The following is a 17,852-nucleotide window of genomic DNA, read 5'->3' as shown; positions in this document are numbered from 1 at the left end:
ATACTGACCTCAACCGTCAAAAACATCACGCAACAAGACATTTTGTCAGTCGCTTGGTTTGTTGCATCATGCTACGTAGCCCTGTATTGATCCAAGTACAGCTTCACATAGCTATATATTACACATCCAGTTTGTTCTTATTGACTGTGATTTTGTAAATGCAAACAAAAAATGTGTTAACGGTTATGCACATACAATGAAAATCTAAATGGCAACAATACAATGGTTGCCATAAAAGCTTCAGTTGCATTTTTTTCCCCACTTGTTTTTTTATTTTTGAAAATCTATTCGCCTATGGAGAAAATGAAAGGGATTTTTACTTCCGGAACCAGACTGTTGCAATCTATTCTGTTAAATAGTACCTCAGGTAGTTTAAAAAGCATGTATTTTCTGTGAAACGAGAATGTTTAATGCAAAACCATATTTGGAAAATCCCTTGATCACTAAGCTTACGTGAAAGACAAAAATTGGAACAGATTAATATTCACAGCTAAACTTCACTGTCTGTACTCTCCTTACATGCTTGTTTAGTCTGGTTTTTAAAAACCAACACTATTTCCATGTCATATCAAACCTGATATGAGTCACTTACTGTTGAAGTCAGAAGTTTACATACACCTTAGCCAAATACATTTTTTCACAATTTCTGACATTTAATCGTAGAAAACATTCCCTGTCTTAGGTCAGTTAGGATCACTACTTTACTTTAAGAATGTGAAATGTCAGAATAGTAGTAGAGAGAATGATTTTATTTTATTTCTTTCATCACATTCCCAGTGGGTCAGAAGTTTATATACACTTTGTTAGTATTTGGTAGCATTGCCTTTAAATTGTTTAACTTGGGTCAAACGTTTTGGGTAGCCTTCCACAAGCTTCTCACAATAAGTTGCTGGATCTTTGGCCCATTCCTCCAGACAGAACTGGTGTAACTGAGTCAGGTTTGTAGGCCTGCTTACTCACACATGCTTTTTCAGTTCTGCCCACAAATTTTCTATCTTTTGAGGTCAGGGATTTGTGATGGCCTCTCCAATACCTTGACTTTGTTGTCCTCAAGCCATTTTTCCACAACTTTGGAGGTATGCTTGGGGTCATTGTCCATTTAGAAGACCTATTTGCGACCGAGCTTTAACTTCCTGGCTGATGTCTTGAGATGTTGCATCAATATATCCACATAATTTTCCTTCCTCATGATGCCATGTATTTTGTGAAGTGCACCAGAACCTCCTGCAGAAAAGCACCCCCACAACATGTTGCCACCCCCAAGCTTCATGGTTAGGATGATGTTCTTCGGCTTGCAAGACTTTTTCATCCAAACATAACGATGGTCATTATGGCCAAACAGTTAAATTTTTGTTTCATCAGACCAGAGGATATTTCTCCAAAAAGGAAGATCTTTGTCCCCATGTGCACTTGCAAACTGTAGTTTGGATTTTCTATGTCAGTTTTGGAGCAGTGGCTTCTTCCTTGCTGAGCAGCCTTTCATGTTATTTCGATATAGGACTCGTTTTACTGTGGATATAGATACTTGTTTACCTGTTTCTTCCAGCAACTTCTCAACGTCCTTTACTGTTGTATGGGATTGATTTGCACTTTTCGCACCAAACTACGTTCATCTCGAGACAGAATGCGTCTCCTTCCTGAGCGGTATGATGGCTGCGTGGTCCCATGGTGTTTATACTTGCATGCTATTGCTTGTACAGATGAACGTGGTACCTTCAGGTGATTGGAAATTGCTACCAAGGATGAACCAGACTTGTGGAGGTCCACAATTTTTGTTTTCTGAGGTCTTGACTGATTTCTTTTGATTTTCCCATGATGTCAAGCAAAGAGGCACTGAGTTTGAAGGTAGGCCTTAAAATACATCCACAGGTACACCTCCAATTGATCCAGTTAGCCAATTAGCCTATCAGAAGGTAATTGGCTAATTGCCTGAAGGCTTGACATCATTTTCTGGAATTTTACAAGCTGCTTAAAAGCACAGTTAACTTAGTGTATGCAAATTTCTGACCCACTGGAATTGTGATTTAGTCAATTAAAAGTGAAACAATCTGTCTGTAAACAATTGTTGGAAAAATGACCCGTGTCATGCACAAAGTAGATGTCCTAAACGACTTGCCAAAACTATAGTTTGCTAATATGAAATCTGTGGAGTGGTTAACAAATTAGTTTTAATGACTTCAACCTAAGTATATGTAAACTTCTGACTTCAACTGTATGTCTGAAAACAATGTTCCATAACTGTCATCTAAGGTAGTGTTTTGATTGACTACAGTTATGCAAAAATGATGAAAATATTGGCCTGTTCTTACTGTGTTCCTGGAACCATTGCCAGACTGGAGGAAGTGCTGAATGTAAGGAATGTTATGGGTCTGGCTTGTATTGGCCGAGCTGTAGTTCTGGGTGTATGAGAGAGGGGTACGGTCTTGGGGCAAGTTCTCAGCACAAACAATGTGGTCGAATCACCTCCGCTTCCTTTAAGGCACTGGAATGACCAGCTGAAACAACTGTGTTTTTGTGCCTGACATGCAGTTTGTGAAAGGGCCAGGTCTTAGACTTACCGTGGGATTCTACAGAAGTTCCTTTTGAACTGGTGGATAGTTGGTGGATAAATGGACACTGAACAATGTGTTTTCCTGTAGATACCTAGTGCACTGTCTGCAGTTGGATCTGAATAACTACATGCCTGCTTTCCTCGAAGATCCTGATGAACAGAACCCACAGAGACCCAAGATTGGTGAGCAGAGGCCCAGTCACACAAGTTGATTGTGTTTACGGTTACGTTTGTTTTTGTCCTGGTATGCATTCTTGGTTAAAATGTGCAAAGTTAATTTTGTGTGCAAAGGACATATTTATATAATTAATAATATTTTGTCCTAGTGGGAAGTGAGACTTAGAATTGTTATAGATCTTGGTCCACCTAGTGGTGGTTTTGAAACGATGAACCAAAGCAGTAATATCTGTTTGTCTTTCATGTGAACTTACACAGTTCCTAAAAAGTATAAAAATGGAGGGGCCTGGGTAGCTCAGCGAGTATTGATGCTGACTACCACCCCTGGAATCGCGAGTTCCAATCCAGGGCATGCTGAGTGACTCCAGCCAGGTCTCCTAAGCAACCAAATTGGCCTGGTTGCAAGGGAGGGTAGAGGCACATGGGGTAACCTCCTCGTGGTCGCTATAATGTGTGGTTCTCGCTCTCGGTGGGGTGTGTGGTGAGTTGTGCATGGATGCCGCGGAGATTAGCGTGAAGCCTCCACACACGCTATGTCTCCGCAGTAACACGCTCAACAAGCCACGTGATAAGATGCGCGGCTTGACAGTCTGAGACGTGGAGACAACTGAGATTCGTCCTCCGCCACCCAGATTGAGGCGAGTCACTACGCCACCACGAAGATTTAGACCGCACTGGGAATTGGGCATTCCAAATTGGGGAGAAAAAAAAAAAAAGTATACAAATGTATTTTGTCTTCAAAATTTAAGGACATAAAATATGGAGGACTAAACCTGCAAAAAAAAAAATTCTTTTTTTTTTAAATACACAGATGTATACATAATTTTTAGAAAATCCATGTATTCATTAATAAATACATATATTAATAATTACATCTGCGAGGAAATATACAAAAAAATAAATGCACCTATCAATGCAAAAATAATATAGTATAAAACATAAATGCAAACATGTTCAAGAAAATGCAAATATTGAAAGTTGATATTTAATTCTATATTTCTAAATTTCTTTAGACATTAATTTATTTCTGTATGTACTGTAGTACCGTATTTATTTTTCCTTCATCCAATATGCTAAAAAGAGGATGCTAATCAAACCATCCAATCAATCAATTTATGACACCATTGGCTGATCATTGTAAAAAGTGCTGTGCTTGACTATGTTTGCCTGCGCCTGCAATATAAAGAGAGATGATACGGATGGAGTCACACTAGAAATAGTCAGAGACGTGCAAAGGCTCACAGACATGGTTGAAAATAGAACTACATTATCTGCTGATCATACTCTTCAGTGTGGATGCATGCATAAACGATTTATCACAGTTAACAGCTTAACAGTTAACATTTGACATGGATCACTCGATAGTTTGACTGTGATGCCTGAATGGTTGAATGTTGAAATCCTTCTCATGTTGTGTGAAGGAAAAAATAAATACGGAACTACAAACTGAAATAAATGAATGATTAAAGTAATATAGAATTAAAAATGTACTTTCTATTTTGCGTTTCCTCAACCATTTATTTGTTTTACATTATATTATATTTGTATTGATGGGTGCATTTATACATTTATGTATTTAAAGAATGATCTCCTTGCACATTTAATTATGTTTAAATTTACTTATGCAAGAATATGTGTATTTATTTATGTATTTATTATTTTTGCAGGTTTCGTCCTTCATAAGTCTTAAGTGTCTGAAAAAGTATAATAACTGCACATTTAATCAAAATTAAAATGAAATGGTGGTATGGCCTAGTGCAATATCTAATTGTTGAGTAAAACTTGTAATACATGTATTTTCAGTATGTGTGGGTTTGTTCTGTATGGACATACTGTTTTAATTGTATTTGTTCAGGTCTTAAAAAGCACAAAATTAGTTTTTCAAAACTGTGCACCAACCCTGTTGCAGAATTTGTCAGTTATGTTTTGTCAACAAAGCATGTCTAATAGAGTTAATCTAACCAACAATAAGACTAGAACAATTACAAAATGATGTCTTAAGCAACAGAAAAACACTTACAACTGATCAGAATAAAAGTGTAATATCTCAAGCAACAGTGAAATATGCCCAATTAAAAAAAAAAAAAAATGCAGAAACATCTTACATGACCAGTTAATGAAAACAACACTGAAATGCCTTCAGCAAATAAGAAACTTAACTAATTAATTAGAACAACACTGAAATGTCTTAATATGTCCAATTAACAATACAGCGTTGAAACATCCAGTTAAAGGAATAGTTCACCCAAAAATGAAAATTCTCTCATCATTTACTCAACCTCATGCCATCCCAGATGTGTATAACTTTCTTTCTTCAGCAGAACACAAATTATGATTTTTAGAAGAATATCTCAGCTCTGTAGTTCCATACAATGCAAGTGAATGGCTGCAAAAAGCACAAAGTCATCATAAAAATAATCCATACGACTCCAGTGTTTGAATACATATCTTCAGAAGTGACATAATAGATGTGGGTGAGAAACAGATCAATATAGAAGTCATTTTTTTTGCTAGAAATTCTTCTCTCAGCCCAGTAGAGGGCAGTATGCATTAAGAATGTGAATCACCAAAAACACAAGAAGAACAATGTGAAAGTGAAAGTTATCTTTTGCTAACCCACACCACCACTTAGCTTCTGAAGACATTGATTTAACCACTGGAGTGGTTTAACATGGAGAAGAAGGATTACTTTTATGCTGACTTATGTGATTTTTTTATTTTTTTTTATTCCACAACAGAGGACGTTCTGCACACGCTAACAGGCGCCATGTCTCTTCTACGCCGCTGCCGTGTCAATGCAGCCCTCACCATCCAGCTGTTCTCCCAGCTCTTCCACTTCATCAACATGTGGCTCTTTAACAAGCTGGTGATGGAGGCCGACTCAGGCCTGTGCTCGCACTACTGGGGCGCCATACTACGACAACAGCTCAGCCACATTGAGGCATGGGCTGAGAAACAGGGCCTGGAGCTGGCCGCAGACTGCCACCTCAGCAGAATTGTGCAGGTAACATGCCTTTACTTGGCTACATAATTAAGGGCATGTCATAAACTTTTATTGTTTTTAAATTAAGCTGATTATAATTAAGACTAATCCTAACTCTATCCCTTAAAGCAATCTCATTGCATTTTTGGAATACATAGAAAAGTGATGCCTATTTTACGAACCACTTTTCCCCTTAACGTCATCCCCAAAATGAAGTATGTCATATTTAACTAATTTCAAGGGATCTTTTAAGTGATCATGTCCTCAAAGTAGAGGTAGACCAGTATATCGGTTTTACCGATTAATCTGTGCCAATAGTTGCTTTTTGGAAGGATTGGTTTTCTGCAAAAAATCTATGCCAATAGTTGATGATAGGTTTTTTTTTTCCGTGTTCCTCTGTGCTCGGCGCTTGAGGATTCTACAGTTAGAACAACTTCATTTAGCAGCCTCTAGAACTGACTGACACCTCGTGGTAATCGTTGACTAAATTTATCCATATTGTTATCCTCACTTCAATGCATATTTTGTTATTTTGTTTAGATAATCAAGTGTTCTAAATTGAAGCGAGGACATGCAAAGAAAAATGCGACTATATGTAAATGTACCCAATCAGCACATATATTGTGTTATCTAACTTGCATATCTTGTGAATAATAATAAACCCTATTCCTCATTAAATCTCACCTGGTGAAATATATTTACCAAACCCTTCATGTGGTGAATATATAGGCTATAAAAATCTTCATTTGGTAGAGACTTAATATAGAGCATTGTAATGTGGTAAAGTCTCCATCATTTTAAAGTAAGAGTCCCCGGTGTGTTTTGGGCTTGTTTATAGTTAAAAGTCCTGTGTTATGCACCAAATATGTATTATTTCTGGTTGCTATTGGGATTTTGGTTGAACAATTAACTGCATCTAGGATTTTATTCATTTTGGACTCTTGTGGTCTCTATGTTGGTACCCTTCATAAAATGAAAAAAATAAAATAAATTAACTGTCTGAAATTGATTTTAAATTGTCAAAACCATCATCCGAGTAATATGTTTTCGGCCTTTATCAGTATCGGCAAAATCCATTATCAGTCAACATCTACCCCAAAGTATAGCTAGATTAGAAACACACTCACACAAAAGCTTTTATATGTCTTGAGTTACCATGTGAATCATTTTTCTAATGGAATACTATAGACTAAACCTATTTCTAAAATATACCTTTTGACATTGTTAGAATTCAGTCATGACTTTGTTATTCTTGTGGGGACATCCCCAAAAGGAGATTTTGTCTTGTTTTGCTCTGCTTTTGGGGACATTTTCAGAAATGTTGCTCCTGAAAGTTAGAAGAACATGCATGCACACACACGACAGAATTATGATCCCTTGAGCAGTTATAAGTCGCTTTCATATGGCTTATTCTGTTGTGAATATACAGAATCTTATCAAAGAAAGAAACGTGTAATGTGAACTTTGGTTATGTTGTCAGTTTACACTTTCACTCTACTTTTGTTTTCCATTTTCATTTTAGGTTAAAATGTTTATGAATATGTTTGTGAAATACTGTTCACAAGGTAAAGTTTAAGGTTTAGGTGCTGTAACTGGTCACCATTTTTAATCAACATTTACATTGTTTTGACAGATTTTTAAAAGCATAAATGGTGTCTCAATAAATATTGGCTCAGTAAAACGGCATATAATTATGAAGAATTAGAAATGCTGTGAGGTGATATCATGTCAGTAGTCTGTCTTATGTCATGCCCATAAGACAGACTACTAAACTCATCTTATTGATTCTTAACAGACAGTTTAGTCCAAACAATGTATATACAATACACACAGTAAGATTGTCTTGACCTAGTTTGTTTGTGCTATGAACCAAGGCTGTATCACAACTGTCCCTCTGTCTTTTTAAGGCGACAACACTGCTCACTATGGACAAATACTCCATGCAAGACGTCCAGAACATCAACAACACCTGCTTCAAGCTCAATTCTCTGCAGCTCAACGCTCTGCTGAGCAACTACCACTGCGCTCCTGATGAGCCGTACATTCCTCCTGTAAGTCAACAGCTCTCTCCTCCTCTTGCTCCATCTATCCAAAGAAGGGAATTAAGACTGGTGTTGATTGGCTTGGCTGGTTCTTTTTCTGACACTCAGGCAGTAGTCCTGGTTTAATGGTGTATGTCCTGTTTGAGGTAAACTAAACCAGGTGTGCCACTTGTCCACAGTAGCTCTGCTAATTTCCATTGACTTCAGGGGTTCTTCTAATGTGCATTTGATATAAAATATACTGTAGCCACTCATTACCATAAAAGGCATTCCTAACTAGGGATGCACAAAATCAGCTACTGTAGTTGGTGGATACCTGCACAACTAGTCAACTAATCAGTCATAAGGACCCTTGTATAATTAGGCTGGTTTTGGTTTCACCTGACTCTGATTGGATGTGTTTCTTAGGGGACGTTTCAGGGTTCCCGTGGATCCTTAAAAAGATTTAAAATGTCTTAAATTCAGTTTTCCAAAATTTTAAGTCATAAAAAGTCTTAAATATCTTAAATGATACAACAAAAGTCTTAATTATAATTTAAAGAGGTCTTAAATTTGCGGGCGGAAAGACAGGAATCGTGATATGACCTAATATGAGGATCAAACTTCAAAAGAATACAATATAATTAAATAAGTGCATGCGCTGCGTCCTTCAGAGTGAAAATGCAGCACTGTTGGATTTTCGCCATGTACGTGTTTGAGCATTTCACAATCATTAGGTCATATTGGAAATTTATGACCAGAGATCAGTAATGATCAACTGTTGAAGATGATGATATAATGTTGATGAAATATGATGTTTACTTTTAAATGTTTATATTGTAATACGTTGTAGATTATTGTAGGAAAGCACATATTATTTCCCTTATCTGTTTGAATGAGCAGCTGGAAGCAGTGAAGCGCAAACATTTCAAAATAAGAGTCCCCGGTGTATTTTAGCCTTTAAAGTAAAAGTTCTGCTCTATGAATCAAATCTTGTTTATTTTTTATTTATTTACTTATTTTTCCCTGGTTATTGGTAATATACGTTTCACCATAAACTGCATCTGGAATTTAATTAAATTTGGACTTTCGTAGCCTCTGTCTGGCCCTCCCCATCACAGGTTTCTTTCAACACATTATCATATCAGCAAAATCCTGTACAGGTTGACCTCTAATTTGTATTTATTTATATAATGGTACATAAACCATTTTTAATGTGATATATATGTGGAAAACATGTCTTGAGCATTATAAACTTGCATATATCCTGCCCTGTTTTACTGATAAACAATGTTAAGGCCATGTTGAATGTGTGCCCCTGCCTATTTAAGTAAGAGTCTGTGATACATTATTTATTTTGAGATTGTGTTGGTTTGTTTTGGTGTAGGGATACAGTTTTAATTTTATTTGTTCAGGTCTTGAAAAAGGTCTTAAAGTCTTAAATTGAATTGCATTCAGAAATGGCAAGATTCATGTTCTTGGAAAATGTCTCTATGCAAACAATTGTACAGATGTAGGTAAGTTTGCACCAGCACGCTAATAACTCTACACGCCGGTATGTTCCTGTTGACTGATTTTTACTGACTGAATGACATGGACCAATGGAAGTAAGAAGGTGTGCTGAAAGTTCACCCTGGCGAGCTGTTAAGAACCGAAAAAACAAACGCAATAGCACCTTTGTTTTGGCCAGATTTTGTTCTATATGACATCACACATGTTCATACTTAGATTTCTTAGGAAGTGTGCAGGGGCCTTAAAGCACAGTGTCATTATGCAAATTAAAGCACTGCTGCTAAAAATATCAAAAAAACAACGGAAAATAAATTCTAGATAAACTGGTTGACCTCACTAATCAACTACTTGGCTATCATTACCCATCCCTTTTCATAACTAACAATGAGTTTCACTACAGTGGAAAAGGTTTTCTTATGTAATATCATGGTTGTTGTCCCCTTCATGCCCACAGGAGCTGATCGATCACGTCGTGGCTGTGGCCGAGAACACGGCAGACGAACTGGCCCGAAGCGACGGGCGCGAGGTGCAACTGGAGGAGGACCCTGACCTGCAGCTGCCTTTCCTACTGCCTGAAGATGGCTACTCATGTGACGTGGTGCGGAACATTCCCAATGGATTCCAGGAGTTTCTAGAACCGCTTTGCCAGAGAGGTACAGACAAAAAATGGACCGCTGTGGTTCTAAATGATGTTTACTCTGTTTGATGTTTATGATTGTGGTGTGCACAGTAAGTATCATGGGAATGATGAATCAGAGGGTTGGTTGTGCTTGTTTGTTTAAGACTGATGTAATGGCAGAGGAATGTGGTTTGTGAAGGCTCTTTTGAAAAGTTTGTTTGCTGCCATTCCTATCATTATTTGTTTTTTGTAATAGTGAGTGACCGAAAGAGAGAGAAACTAGGAGAGACCAGTGGATTTAAACTTTTGTGTTGTAAGTGTATTGGATTTGTTCTGATTTATTCATTCTTCTTCAGGATTCTGTAGATTGACCCCTCATCCACGCTCTCCTGGAACTTGGACCATCTATTTTGAAGGAACTGATTGTGACAGCCACTTCTCGACTGACAACTCAGAACTGGTAAGTTATAACAGCTTTGTGATAGACTGGTAGTTAGGTTTGTAGCTACTTTAAGATAATTGAAAGTTTGGTAATTATTGGTAGATAGACAGGTGAACTCTTTAAGAGGATAGATGGATGGATGGATGGATGGATAGATGATTATAGTACTGTATTGCAAATAGTAATTGTATTTGCAAAACAGCAGCAGCAAATGTCTGAAATCAGTTGCTAGCATACTTATCATCAACCTAACATTCCCTTAGATTGCAGCCAACACCAATTATACCACAGAGGGCAATATTTGACCATAGTGCCCAAGGAGTGGCTGTAAATAATATGTTAGTCCTCCCCCAAAACACATAAAACTCCTAATTGCTCTTGTTCCCCTATAATTCCCCTGTTTTTACTGTTTCTCGTTTTTTTACATAAGTGGATTTTTTATATAATGTCAAAATCACATATTTTTTTACATAATCATGGTCTACTCTGTCTTACAGCACACAGAGCTGGAGCTCAGAGCGCATATAAATACCACACAGTCTCTGATTAATGTAGCTTGGTCATGTGCCAGGTCACCCCACCCACATCCCTTTCTCTCACATGTCCCAGTGTCGTAAATATCAGTGCTTACCATAAAACTCTGACGTTGTATCAGTACGGTTTCCTTAAAGTCAGCTTGAAATCAAAATTGACCTGTTTACTTTCCTTATGCAGGTTCCTGGGGTGTGTTCTCACGAAACCTGTAAAAAAAGAAATACTCCCGGGGTGTGAATCTTTGGGTTGAAAGCGAATCGATTCAATTCATGATTCACAGATTTTCTAATCGAATTCATTTTTAAATAGAATCGAAAACCTGTGAATCGAATCGATTAGATTAGATTGACGATTCAATTCTGCATAAAAAAAATGCATTTATAGGATTCTTTAAATACTTCCTGTAAGGGGGTTTAGAGGAAAGGAGGAGGCGAGAACCGGCTTGACAACTTAAATAATAATTTATTAACCAAAACCACAACCAAAAACACACAACTAAAAACCACACAGCACAGCTGCCTGCAATTCTCTCTCTCTCTAACTGTCGTCCCCGGCCGCCAATATCCCTCGCGCGCCCCATCAGGCTGATTGGGGACCGGGTGTCTCTCATTCCAGCCCGGCCCCGCCCTCCTCGGCTCTACACTTCCCTTTATGTGTCTTAAGCAAGAAAAAGAAAGGCAAGCTACTCAAGATTGTTTATTCCACCAAAAGCAACTTGAAAGAAAACACATTAAATAAATGTACATACAGGCTACTTGGAATGCAATAATAGTACAAGAGTACAATATGCCATTAAAATATTTCAGAGCTGAACATAGCTAGAAAATATTCCATATTTCACTATAAAAAGTATTTTATTAATTTGTATTACTTTTCCAGACCTTGAAATCACAATTTTAAAATTCCCTGATATTTCCAGGTTTTCAATGACCATGGGGACCCTGAATCAGTAAACTAATCCAAATTTCACAAGTATTAAAGTAACATCATCTGACTACATTCAGTTTCAAAGAAAAGAGAAAATTCAATCATGTAGATGACTTTAAAGTTAAATGTTTTCTGCACACCAAGTCCCCAAATAAGCAATAATACCAGTAAAATGACACTATTTTACCCTATAGAAATTAACGGCTTAATACGTTTCCTCACAATTAAATCCCTTTATTTCAGTTGTGACCTAGTGTCAGAAATTAACTTTTACATTTATGGTCAATATTTGCATCCTGTATTTGATTTTCAGGGGCATTTTTTACCTTTATGAGGGTATGTTATTTTCTAACAATTTAAAACGTAAAATGTCTTATCCGTTTATGACAAAATGTCAGTTTAATCTGTTCATTAATACAAATGCTTAAGTCTGAGAATGAATTACGTCTTACCCTAAAAATTACATCAACATTAAGTATATCAGAGGTTACAAATAAAAAACTGAAGAATTCATTATAAGGGAGAGCCTTTCATATTTTTTACATTGTAACATTGTTTTCATTATAGTTATGCACATTTTACCCCAATTATCATTATCGCAAGCGGGAAAAAGATGGTCATTATGATATTCTCATTACTGTAACGTGAAACAAAACAATGATGTATTATTTAAATTAAATCATAGTAGTACTCTCTTTCGTTTTAGCTGATTTTAATTTAATATTGTGCAACAGCATCTTTTTCTCTTTAATACAGTAAAAAAAAAAAAAAAAACGAATCGGAATGCACAACATGTCAAACCTTGAGGCGGAAGGGCTACAACAGTAGAAGACCACGTCGGGTTCCAGTTCTGTCAGCCAAGAAAAGAAAGCTGAGGCTGCGGTGGGCTTACCATCTATGTGAAATTGAGATTCATCAGACCAGGCTGTTTTTCCAGTTTTTAACTGTCCAGCCTCAGCTTTCTGTTGTTGGCTGACAGAAGTGGAACCCTAAGTGGTCTTCTGCTGTTGTAGCCCATCCGCCTCAATGTTTGACATGTTTTGCATTCTGAGAAGTGAAGTGGGCGGTTGCAATTTCTTTGACTGGTTGATAGATTCCATACAGGATCAGGATTGTGTTTCTTCACCAGAAAATGTGCTAATAGACACTATTTGTTTTTAAATGAAAAGAAATAAAGCGGACTGACGACTTCAACAAAAGCTTACCATCTATTAACAACCTTGGAGTTCATTGGAGGTTTATAAGTTATCGTTTAAAATCATTTCTACTATAAAGAAAATTAATGGGATTTTTACTTAAGAAAATTGGACTGTTGCACTCTCTTTGGGAAACCTGTTGGAATGCTCTTAATCTGCCATCCCAGACACTCTTTTGCAAAAAAGCATGCTTTCACTAAGCAAAGCACTTTTGCTTGCTGCTTCTTTCCTTGTGTAACACCAAATTTATAAAAAAAATAATACCAAAGCCATCCAGGGAGTTTACCCCCACCCCCAATCCATATTCTACAATGCGGGCAGGCAGCATAGCTGAAATTCTCTATACAATGCATGCCATGTGCAGCATCTATGCTGTGGGGCTCAATAAAGGAGAGGCCGTGGCACAGTGCCTCTCTGTGGGAAGCTGGTCTCTCTCTCCCAGGCCCAGTGCATAAGCGAGCCCACTAAGGCCTGATACACTCTGGAGCCGACACATGTGGCTTTCATTCTTGACTCGTCTCCAGCATCCGCCGTTTCTCTTCCTGCGGTTGGCTGTGCTCTGAGAACCAGCAGCAGAACCTCCCTAACTCTCCCTCCACCACCACCTCCTCAGTTTGCTTCAGGAACAGCCACCAGACGCAGCTCGCAGAAGCAGCGTGGAACCAGAGCTAAAGATATAATAGTGAAACCCCCTCAAAGAGACGACTACCCCCCACCCCCCCCACTCCCCAAGTAAACTCACCTGCCTTCTTTCTCCATAGCCAATGCAGAAGGAACCAGAAGTTGTGACTGTGACTTTGAAGAAACACAATGGCATGGGCCTCAGTATTGTGGCGGCCAAGGTAAGAGCCGATTATTTATTTTCCTTTTTTAGTCTAATCAAATGATATTGCTTCCATTGTGAACCTTGACCATCTTCTCATCTTTCTTCAACATCTTTCATCCCTGAAACAGAAAAGGAGATGTTAGGTAGCGTGTTAGCCTCATTTACCATTCACTTTCTTTGCATCTTCTCACCGTACAATGAAAGTGAATGGTAACTGAAGCTGTCAGCGCCTAACATCTCCGTTTGTGCTCCATGGAAGCAAGAAAGTCATACGAGTTTGGAATAAAATGAGGCAACTAAAAGAAGATTGAAACCTGATGTAGGTAGTGCCAGTGCAGGTCATAAGAGATGGCACTGTTTCCACAGCACTGAGTTCAAGGATGTGCTTTAAAGACAACTCACTTTGTTTGATTCAGTCACAAGCTCCTCTGTATGCTCAGCAAACATTTAAATTTAAGCAAATTGTATCTTTTTCCGTGTTGGTGCTGAATGCCGTTCTAGTCTGCTGCTTTGAGGAAATACCCTTTGCCTCATCACCCCTTATACCCAAATTACAGTGTTGTTTTATGTTGCAGAAGTGACGGCACTGTTAAGTGGTTAATTTAATAACTTTTTTGCATGGTACTTTGAGCAGAAAAAGGTCAGTTTTTATATCAACATTACAAAGTGTTGCATGAGCTCTTTTTTTGTGTGTTTACATTACATTTTCATTTATGAATAGGCAGACGATTTTATCCAAAGCGACATATATATATATATTTTTTTATTTATTTTATCAGTATGTGCATTCCCATGACCTTGGTAGTGGTAGCACCATGCTCTACCAGTTGAGCAACTGAAACACATGTTTATAGTCTACACTTTTACTTGTAATGACCAATATATGCAGTTATACAAGCAAATATGAATTCTGCTCCGGCAAAGAATAATTTGCATTGCCGCTATGCAAGTGAAAGTTTCAGAGCAGATCAGTAGTGTATTTCCCAGCCTTGGTGGACCAAAGAAGCTTTTCCCCCCCTGATAAGTCAGGTTTAGGGACGGAGAGGAGGCGGCCCATGGAGATGTAGTTGTGGGAGGGAGAAGGGACTCAGAAGAACTGTTTGTTTTCATAACAAAGCCTGCTTCTATTTTCATCCGAGTGTGTGTCTGAGGAATCGCAAATTTTAGCAGTTAGGTAGAGGTAGAATGGAGGGGAAGAAGAGAGGGGAAGGGAGGAAAGGAGTGAAAAAGGGAGGGAAGGAAACGAGGCTAGGAAACAGAGGGAAGGAGGAGTAAGGTGCACTGAGGGAGAAAATAGGAGGATCTGAAGAGGAGAAAAGGTTTTGCCCAGTGTGGAACTAGCAGGGACGCAGCATTAAAAGTTTATCTGAACTGAGTCGTGGGGGTTTCTTACGTCTGGAGTGGTTTACATAACAGTCTGGATGTGGTATTTCCTACTCTGGCTTCTGATATTTGCCATATGGTGCTATAGCATGTAGCCCAGGAGTTGCTCCACAGTAGACCTGTCTGCTTTCAAAGAGTTGGATAAATTTTCCTATTTGTTGGTTCCTCTGTTCTTTACCTCACGGTCTTGACTCCACAGTGGAGCACAACACCATGTGGTTCTCTGTGGTTGGGAGGAAGGAGCCGGTAAGGAACTGCTTGGCAATAGTGCATGTGTGTTTTATGAGTGCTTAAGGAAAGGCTAACATATAGTTGGGTGCTACTGGATGAATGAGAAAGGGCTTCACACTTTTTTTTACTTTTACATTTATGGTCAATATGTTTTTTTTGTTTGTTTGTTTCATTTACAGAGTTTGGTGGCAGTATTATGTAGAGTGTTTCCAGATTAACCCTTAAATGCATGGGTGTTTCACCAAGCATTATTACACACCTCGGGTCTTTAAGGACCCGGCATCTTTATCTGTCACAGATGGATCTACAAAATGCCCAGATAGTGTAAAATTTCCGAAACATTTTCAAGACGGTTAGAAAATAATAGAGTAGAATATGTTCTGTTGTTTTTTTGTTTTATTTTTCATTTACCAAAGAGATGATAGAACAGGTATTTAGTACTTCGCTCTGAAATTTTATTAGATGCACTTGGCTGTCAAACACATTGAGCTGCACATAATATATAAGCTAAACATATGTATTTTTGCAGGTACTTGACTCTATATAGACACACAACTTAGAGAATTTCAGTAGTAAATACTATGTCATACTGTTCATCTGTTGTACTTGTTCTAGTTTTCTTCCACGTCGCTGATTGTTCAAATAGCAATGTCAAATGTTAATCAAGTAAATCCTGAAACATCAGGGCCACTTTGAAATAGCATGTATGTGTACATATGATACTGATAATTCACCATCCTTGCACAAAAAAAATGACATATAGTGATTATTTGTATGAATATAGTACTCATTTGTCTTGTAATAAACAAAGAAATAGATATCCTGTGGTTGTAAACTTGTATAGATATGAAATAATTATAAATTAAGAATTACTGAAGCAGGTGGCCTGGGTAGCTCAGCAATTAAAGACGCTGACTACCACATCTGAAGTCGCAAGTTCGAATCCAGGGCGTGCTGAGTGACTCCAGTTAGGCGTCCTAAGCAACCAATTGGCCCAGTTGCTAGGGTGGGTAGAGTCACGTCGGGTTAACCTCCTTGTGGTCGCTATAATGTGGTTCTCACACTCGGTGGGGCACGTGGTGAGTTGTGCGTGGATGCCGCAGAGAATAGCGTGAGCCTTCACACTGCTAGTTCTCCGCAGTAATGCGCTCGAGCCACGTGAAAAGATGCGCTGATTGACGGTCTCAGACGTGGAGGCAACTGAGATTCGTCCTCCTCCACCCGGATTGAGGCGAGTCACTACGCCACCAAGAAGACCTAGAGTGCATTGAGAATTGGACATTCCAGATTGGGGGAAAAAAGCAAAAAAAATTTGAAGGGAAAAAAAAAACATTTATTGAATTGTTGAGATTTATTGAAGTGTAAATATATAGCATTATTACAAATCTCAGGTTACTAACGACCCTATATTCATTTGGTAATATATATTTTTTTTTTTGTGGCTTTTTTTTTTAATAGTTATTATTGTTGAGGAATACTAATATCTCCTTATCAATATCTAGTTTAAAATAGCTTTGTTGAATTTTTCTTTACTAAGTAATTGTTTATACAATTCAAGCTTAAGTTACAGCATTCATTTCATAATAGTTATTACCACAAAAATAATTTTGACTCGTCCCTTGTTTTTATTTTTATTTTTTTTTTAAATCACAGTTTCCGTAAGGCAAATACAATGGAATTGAATGGGGCCAGTCCATAAATGTTTCAACAGATTAAGCACAAGACAAAAACATTATACATGTTAACATGGTTTTGATGTGATAAAACTGCTTGCTATCCTTATCTGTGTACATTTTTTTCCAATATTGAAACTTCATTGACATGACGGTGAAACCCTGAAATTTTGGTATTGCATTTAACTGTACACAACATTTATAAGCTATTTAATAACACTAAACCATTCTAACATGTATAGTGTTTACATCTTGTGGCTATACATCAGAAACTACCTTGTTTTAGCATTTTTGGACTGGCCCCAGTCATTTCCATCATAACTTTTATTTAAAAAAAAAAAAAAAAAAAGAGTTGTAATTGTTTTTGGAAGTAATCAACATTATGCCACAAATGCTGTTGATTGAGTTGTTGAACCCATAACATTCCTTTAAAATCATGCACGTGTGTGTGTGCATAGTGTTAACTTCAGGGTTAATAATTACGGGCTCTAAACATCGAGGTATCCATCATGGATCCCAGTGTTAGTAACTCGTCATCACTTGTTTCAAACAATTCGGTGGGGTCAATCCAGCTAGACAACCGTGCAGGTAGCCAGGCTGCTGTTGCAGTGCTTGATTGCTCAGGCTGCAGATGTTTGTCTGATAACAGCTCTGTTGGGACAGTGTTGAGTTTCAGAGGGAAGAACAAGGGGAAATCCTGACCTCTCGTAATTCACACTGACATGAAAGCGATGGTTCCTGCAGTACATGCAGTTTTCCCAAGCTTCTGGATCCATT

At 37.9% G+C, this 17,852-nt stretch overlaps 1 protein-coding gene across 16 annotated transcripts in view; it reads left to right on the top strand.

Moving 5' to 3' along the window:
* Positions 1-17,852, top strand: part of LOC127415974 (afadin-like) — a 180,254-nt gene that overhangs the window by 115,526 nt on the left and 46,876 nt on the right. For all 16 annotated transcript variants that reach the window (XM_051655052.1, XM_051655044.1, XM_051655051.1 and 13 more), the window contains 6 exons: positions 2,640-2,734; positions 5,467-5,732; positions 7,619-7,762; positions 9,699-9,897; positions 10,220-10,323; positions 13,724-13,804. In XM_051655052.1, the coding sequence (XP_051511012.1) occupies positions 2,640-2,734; positions 5,467-5,732; positions 7,619-7,762; positions 9,699-9,897; positions 10,220-10,323; positions 13,724-13,804 (889 nt within the window). The remainder of the gene's footprint in view (positions 1-2,639; positions 2,735-5,466; positions 5,733-7,618; positions 7,763-9,698; positions 9,898-10,219; positions 10,324-13,723; positions 13,805-17,852) is intronic.

Source organism: Myxocyprinus asiaticus, chromosome 25 (assembly GCF_019703515.2).
Source record: "Myxocyprinus asiaticus isolate MX2 ecotype Aquarium Trade chromosome 25, UBuf_Myxa_2, whole genome shotgun sequence".
Lineage (NCBI taxonomy): Eukaryota > Metazoa > Chordata > Actinopteri > Cypriniformes > Catostomidae > Myxocyprinus > Myxocyprinus asiaticus.
This window is presented reverse-complemented; position numbering and strand designations above follow the sequence as displayed.